Source organism: Montipora foliosa, chromosome 8 (genome assembly GCF_036669935.1).
Source record: "Montipora foliosa isolate CH-2021 chromosome 8, ASM3666993v2, whole genome shotgun sequence".
NCBI classification, from domain to species: Eukaryota; Metazoa; Cnidaria; class Anthozoa; order Scleractinia; family Acroporidae; genus Montipora; species Montipora foliosa.
In genome coordinates, this window is record NC_090876.1 from 23,844,764 (window position 1) to 23,852,263 (window position 7,500).

Genomic DNA, 7,500 nt, shown 5'->3' on the forward strand with positions numbered 1-7,500 from the left:
GCTTGCAATTGGCTCACTTCCTTTGAAACATATACGAGCATATACGTTTCAGCCATTCATCTGCATTCGGATTCACAGCCTAGTATGAACCGTTAAAGATCCGGAAAAAAATGAAATATGCTCTACATGAATCCGGAAACCTATTTGGAAACGTAGACTCCCCCTGAAAACAGCCTCTTTATTGTGTTATTAGAAGATTGTTGCTTCGATCTATTTGCATAATATGACTCCAATCTGACGGTCCAGTTTCAAAAATAATTAGTAGAAAAAAAATTCCGGGATGCGAAAATTTAAAGAGGCCAAATTGGTATAGTCCGCCATTATAAAAAAAAAGCGCCTTGTATTTCCATAAAATTCACTGATGCTGGTTGGCCAATACACCTTATTCCAAAATGGCCGCCATTTAGCTATTCTTTTGTTTTTATTTAAATTAGACTTTGATGCCTCGTTCAAGGCAAAATATTCTTTTGAATTTTCAACTCAAGAACGAGGCATCAAGGGCTAATTTGAATAGAAACAAACGAATATTTAAATGACAGCTATTTTGGAATAAGGTCTTTTCTCGGTTTTCACATGACGTCGCGGCCGCCATGTTAGTGCCCCTAAACAAAGAAACGGCAGCCATATTGGTGCCCCGACCAAATCCTCCGGGAATTTAACTCTATTATTATGCAAATGTTTTCTTTTGTTTTCGTTGAAAAACATGGCTGTTGATCACGTGAGTGAAAACCAACAATACCATACCTCCACTGTATTTTCTGGCACTTGATTAGTTAGTCGAAAGAAAAGTATCTAGCTTCTTACGATTTGACTCCAATTTTTAAAAAAAATTGGACAGTTCACCGAAAATCTGTGAAAAATCCATCTCATGGGGCAATATTGAATTTCGAAGCGGCTATGCATATGGATCCTAATTAGTTTTGAAATGGAATGCGTTCTTACGGTAAAGGATTGAAGCGAGCGAGGAAAATGAGCTATAGTCCTGGAGGAAAAATCCAATTTTTTTATTAATAAGTCTCTATTACGGCCCACTCGTCGCACAACAATATCGAGGCACGGCTAGGTTACTAGCGCTTTCTCTTGAACAACACGGGGATGCGGGGATGCGGGGATGCGGGGTGGAGGAGCATTGTTTGGTCGAAGATCGTCTTTTTAAATTTAGGGTGCTGAAGTTCGTCTAAACTTTTTCTCCATTGTTGTGGCTTCGCGAGCTCGCCTTCAAATCGGTTGGCTTCGGGAAAAGCGATCTTCTTGCGAAAAGATAGTCAACTACAAAGGCCAGTATCCAGGTTAACGTAACCTGGAATACCCTGCAACAATGAAAAGCAACTTGGCTTCACTAGCCAACTCGTCATAGCTGAATGTTCATAGTTCTTTCATCCTTTCCAGCCATCCTCCCTCTCAACCTCAACGATGCAAGGTCAGCTATAATCGTACCTTCTTTGAAGAACTGAGACCAATTCCAACAGTCGGTCTCTTTCGACTTCGGAAGCTTGGCATAAAGATTTGCTCTCCTGGACTTGGGATCTCAACAGCCGCACTTCCTCACTTACAAAAAAAAAACAATAAAAAGAGGTGATCAAATTGGAATAGTAACAGCATTAACAGGAACTTCCCGTCCAAAGGAGTCGCCATTCTTGCGGCCATTTCTTCCGAACTAGAGAGTCCTACGACTACAAGATTAAAGACAAACTACGACGTCAAACTTCAAAATCGCCAAGAGGACATTTTCTCAGAACTGATGAAATAATTCGTCGCCCCTAGGGAGGAGAATGCAGGCAAGAAAGGTGACAAATTGTCATCTGACAAACCCACAGGGTGTCAAAGCCGGGCGACAATTGAAAAAAGGCGGCCCAAACTTAACTACGAAAGGGTAAAACAAACGCATGTAATCGTCATATAAAAGAAACACTTGACCTGAACGTTCCCCTCACCTGAAATATTTTCTAAGGTAATTATAAATCTGTCCACCTGGAACAAACAAGTTTTGTTCTTCAAGATAAAGATTTGTTCTTAATTGATAACCCCAACTGTTTTGCATTTCTATTTTCCAAGGATTTTGCTTTGGAAAGCAGTTTGTCCGCATCATATGAAAAATTGACTCATGCATTCTACTAGCTCGACCAGGAAGCATTTTTCTCCGGATTTCATTCACTCCAGAGATTACAGAAAATCAAGAATTCATCCAAATGGAAACATTCTTTCTAGGGCGATTTAATAAATAACATTTCATAGGTCTGTCTCACAAGGATTGGGAACTACCAAATTCACGAATTTGATTGGCTAAAATCGATATTGACCGCGGTCTAGATTTTCCCATCTAGACCGGTAATGTTTTGCGGTGAAAACGTTGCAATCTAAAATTTAAAAATATTGAGTATTTTCTTCTACCAGTGTTTATTTATGGAAGTGCCACAAAGGATGATGAGAAAAAAAGGACGGACGGGCAAACGTTGGCAGAATTAAGTTCAGCTCATCGCCACTCGTCGCCCTTCGCAAGCAAAATGTCAGTTAGTACAAACCAGTTACATTAAACGAATTAAATTGTTCTTGTTTGTCATATAACAAACAACCTATTAACCGAACAGGAGGTGTGTATGGGAGAATCTTAACTTAATCTTTCTCCCATACAGACCTCCTGTTCGGTTAATAAGAGCTAAATAACAATGATGATGGTTATATTAAATATTGCCTGGATTAAAATAAATACTTTATATTAAAAATGCCCAAGTAGAGTCATTGGCGCTTTTTCAACTTTGGCTATTTTTTGTAATTAATTAATTAATTTTTTTCCCCCTTCATTATAAAGACGTGGTGACACAAAGTTGAAATAGAATGCTACATTGGGTGAAGTTGGAAATGTGACCCGAAAAAGATGGATAGGAGTAGAACACTTTTAGAAAAGAAAACCACTGCTCTTTTCAATCATAGGGAACCTTCACTCCTATAAAAGAACAACTCGACACCAGAGAAAACTGTGCTGGAAATCAAATTTTACTTTTTTCTAAGTGTTTGTAACAGGGAACAACGAATGTTACATTCTTTTTCTTGAGCACCGCCTTGAATTTTTGTGACGGTGCCCTAATGTTCTGACACCAAGAGCTTTTTCATAATATGGCATGGACAAAAGGGGAATGTTTGGCGTTTAAACAAAATCCTCCACTGTTTAGTGACCAACCATGTTACCGTTTGACCACCTTGTTTGGTGCTGGTTGATCGTGGTTGATCGTGTTTGATCGTGTTTGATAAAATTTGAAGGCCATCAAACATTCGATCAAACTGAACAACTTAAAACATTTCTTTTGTTCTCATGTTTGATGGGTGAACTTTTCTTCGTTTGGCCCGCCGTGTCAAACATGTTTGACGCGTGCATGCGTACCACGCTTGCTCAGCCGCTTGTATAAACGTGTTTTTTTCGTATTTGTGACCCATAGTTCTTTGCTAGTGGAGTGTGATCTGATTTAGATTAAACATGTTCTAACCGTTTGGCCACTGACTTCAACATCAGCATGTTTGGTCACCAAACAATGTTTGATGTTGTTTAAACAACTGTAGCACGGTACAATCTTCAAGGTGGCAACACCCGAGAATTTTGAAAACAATAATAAGCGATTCTCAAATTAATTTGTTTGAGATACAAAAGTTTTCTTCAAAACAGTCAAGCAAATTTTATTTTAAGAATTCTTTCTATGGTTCCCAATTTATTTGGTTTCTAAAACTATTTTTTGTTAGACTTGATGTTCTCTTTGAGCTCCGATTTTCGTTTTTGATAAGATAACAAAGACACAAGAAAAAAATCTTTAAGCCAGATCTTCTCCTCACATCGCAGCGAGATACTTTGATTTTCCAAGAGGAGATCTCATTTGACAACTGTAGGCTAATTTTTTTAAATTTAATAACAAAGTGTTAAAAAGGTGACTATAATTAACTTTCTTTTATTTATTTTAGCAGTTAGTTTGAATTCTGGTTGTTTATGCAATGTATGACTTTTATTCTGATCTACATTTAAGCATATACCTGCCTCCAGCACTATTTCTCCGGCCTCGGCTTCCACGTCCCCCACTTGGAGGGGTTGGGGGTAGCTGGTATCCCTGTGAAGATCCCCTTCCCGACAGACCTTGCAGACTTGCATTAGACGTCACATTCCGCCGGGTTATACTCCCAGTGACAGAGGAAGTCTGGGTTTTACTAAGTCCTTCTAGGTTAATATGTTTCCTGTGCATACCACTCCCATTATTTTGAGGCACGAAATTCTCAGCACTAAGGGGGAGAGGTCCTCTTTGAAAAGGCTCCATTAAACCATTAACAAAACCTCGTTCCGACGCTGCTGTTCTTCCTTGTCCCCCACCGTCTCCAAATCCATAACCTGGTGTGAATCCTTCAACTCTTTCTTCAGTCGTCGGCAAATCCTCGGTACTGCAAGCAACTGATTTTCTCTCCCGCTCTGTCAATACTTTGAACTCTTCTGTCGTGCTTTTAAGTTCTAGGTTTGCCTTGCCAAGATCTTGTTCTAACTGTTGTATTCGTTTATCGCGTTCTTCACACCCTTTCTTCAGATCCTCCATCAGCGAATAATCCAGGGGTGTAGTCACAACCTTTGGGGGTGGGGTGGGTTCTTTTTTCCTCGCCGCACTTTTTAATTGCTGTTGTTCTCTCTGAAGACAGAAAAACCATGGAAAATCAGATTAACTCTTCACTCCATGCCATGTTATAGAAGCGGTAAAAGACATTTTTTCCTAGACTGAAAAGGAAATCTTGAAAAGGCGGGGTATTTATTTTAGTGTATAAATGCATCCTTGGAAAACACTCATCGGCCTGGAGTTCAACACAAGCCCAGTTTATTGTTGGCGAGTCTCGAAAACTTGAACATACTTGTTTGATCGGTTAATTGTTTCCTTCCCGGTATCATTTTGTTCCAATTTACCAACAAAAGCAAGGTACCTTAAGAATTGTGTGCAATAACCGTCATTTTGTTTTTCAAAACTTTCATGATATACGCCAGAAAACCATCGTTTCCAGGCCACGAAACCGTCATGTAAAAAGTCCCTCGATTTTCTAATGACGCGTTAAGCCACCGGATTTAATTATAGTAAGTTGCCAATGCGGGTGACGAAGAACCCCAAATCCGCGACCAGTCACTATCATTTTTCCAACTACTAAAAATCGAGATTTACGGGAATATCTTACCCGTAATGCACTTTTCAGGGACACCGCTGATCGCTGATCGGTAAATATCCAACACTAGCCACCGCCACTAAGGTGAATATTTAGTTGGTTATTATTCCATGAGGGCGCGTTAGATATGAGATGATAGATAGCCAACGAGGTGCGTAGCGCCGAGTTGGCTATAATCATCTCATATCAACAAGCGCCAGCGGAATAAATGCCCACAAATTATGGATAAATCGTCCCAATCGTCCGGGGTTAACATAAAGCCAAATAAATTTTGCTAAGCACGATGAATAATGTTCCTTTTTTCTACCGTGCGTTTTAAGATGCACTTTCATCTGCCTCCAATGTCACTTGTTTACTAATTAAGGCTAAGCGCTTGTTTCAGTGATTATGCCTAAGTACGCCTTTAAAATTTTAGCTTTTATTTTACGGTTCGGTTTACTACACTTTTTACGAGATGATAGATAGCCAGCGAGGTCAGTAGCGCCGAGTTGGCTATAATCATCTCATATCCAACAAGCGCGAGTGAAATAAACGCTCACAAATTATGGATAAATCGTCCCAAAATTAATTTATGCATACAGTTCCTGATATTTGAATTTATTCAGGGATTTCTAACAAAATTGACAAATGAAAAAAAAAACAAGTTTCTAGAGGAAGAAAACATTTCTTGCACTTTGTATCTTACCATAACTTCTAGTTTACAGTAACCAGTTATATGTCAGAGGTCATTAAGATGAAGACTTGTTGCTTACCATAAGCGCAGCAATGAGTTCGTCGTCATGGGCGCCTTTTTCTAGCAGTGTTTGTATTTGAGCTTTCAATCCTTTTAATTCACTGGCCAGCACCTTATTACGGGCCTTAGAAGCATCATGTTTCTGTTGCAGCTTCTTGTGCTCTTGCTCCAGGATCTCCAAATCAGCTTGTGTTTTCTGGTGGAAAATAAAAAAATAATAATTGAGACTTTTCCTTTATTTTTCCCCTTACAATGATACTTATTATAGACAAATTACAAAAGACTGAGATTTGCTAGACATCGCTGGCGCAGTATCTACAACTAGGTATTAGCAAGCGAACTTCTACTCAGCCCTGTAAGACGAACTCCAGGACTCCCACAGTTGTTTAAACGATGGATAGCGCTATCCGCCGGATAAATCACTATCCACTGGATAAGTCAATTGGTTTTGCTAGTGTTTTATCCGCTGGATAGTGATTTATCCGGTGAATAGCGCTATCCATCGTTTGAACAACTGGCCCCAGATGATATTGAATGCCAGAAAGCAAAATAACCAAATGCAATGAAAAACAAAGTTGTTGTAGCCAATATTGGCTGAAACAAGCGTGTCATAAATTGCTAAACAAGCTCCCCCTGATGACGATGATGAAAAAAACGAGGGAAGATAGCGTAAGAAGGCGATCCTCAATTACGTACGTCACTGATTAGTTTCATCATACAACCATCAAACCGCATTGGGGATTGTCGCAGTACTTGGTACTTGTTACAGTTGTATCACAGGGAACCCACACAATCTGTTTGTGTAACTGTACTTTTACAATAGACTATTTTCCCATAATGTAATCCGTTTTGGGGGGTTCTTTACATAAAAAACAATACAAGTTGTTTTACTCTTGGGACTGTATCATGCTTCAGTGAACTGGATATCCATTGTTTTAATGCAAATAACCCCAAAAATGAACTGTATTATGGGATTTGCGAAAATAGCGAATTAAATGTATTGAATTCACCGTTTGCTTCTTCTGTAGCCGTATATCGATAAATATGTCCATGGACCAATGCTAAATAAGCGTTGTATTATCTTACCTGCGGTGTACTGTAGTTCTTTTGCCTCAGAAGTGGTATTTTGAGCGATTTGAAGATTTCGAGTTCGCTGTTTACTGTGCCTCTTGATAGAAGGACAAGGGTAGAAAGTAATTTTTGAACGGCTCCAGTGTCGGGGCAATATTTCCCCGGAAAATCGCATCTCTCCGCTTTCAAACTTCGCAGGAGAATGGCCGAAAGATTCAAACCAAAATCCCATCCTTTTGAGCCGTCGAAACGCGAAACAAGATCCATGCGTACCAGCCTCAAAATGTCCTCCTGATTGTCTCTTTCTGATTGGACGCCGTTAAACAATAACCGATCAAAAATCACGGCGTCCAATCAGAAAGAGGCAATCACCAGGACAGTTTGAGGCTGGCACACGTGAATCTTGTTACGCATTTCGACTGCCCAAAAGGATGGGATTTTGATTTTCTTCGAGGGCAGCTCCGGGCAGTTTGGATGAATTTTCGAGCGAGAAGTACGAGAAGAAGCGTGAATCTTTCGGC

General features: G+C 39.7%; 1 protein-coding gene across 2 annotated transcripts in view; it reads right to left on the reverse strand.

The window, feature by feature from the left end:
* LOC138012932 (coiled-coil domain-containing protein 13-like) overlaps positions 1 to 7,500 on the reverse strand; it is a 31,579-nt gene that overhangs the window by 4,960 nt on the left and 19,119 nt on the right. For both annotated transcript variants that reach the window (XR_011125110.1, XM_068859867.1), the window contains exons 9-11: positions 5,928 to 6,104; positions 4,018 to 4,655; positions 1,438 to 1,548 (exon numbers count right to left, since the gene is read on the reverse strand). Coding sequence is in view for 1 of the 2 variants with exons in the window: in XM_068859867.1 (XP_068715968.1) it covers positions 1,438 to 1,548; positions 4,018 to 4,655; positions 5,928 to 6,104 (926 nt within the window). In the remaining variant the exon portion in view is untranslated. The remainder of the gene's footprint in view (positions 1 to 1,437; positions 1,549 to 4,017; positions 4,656 to 5,927; positions 6,105 to 7,500) is intronic.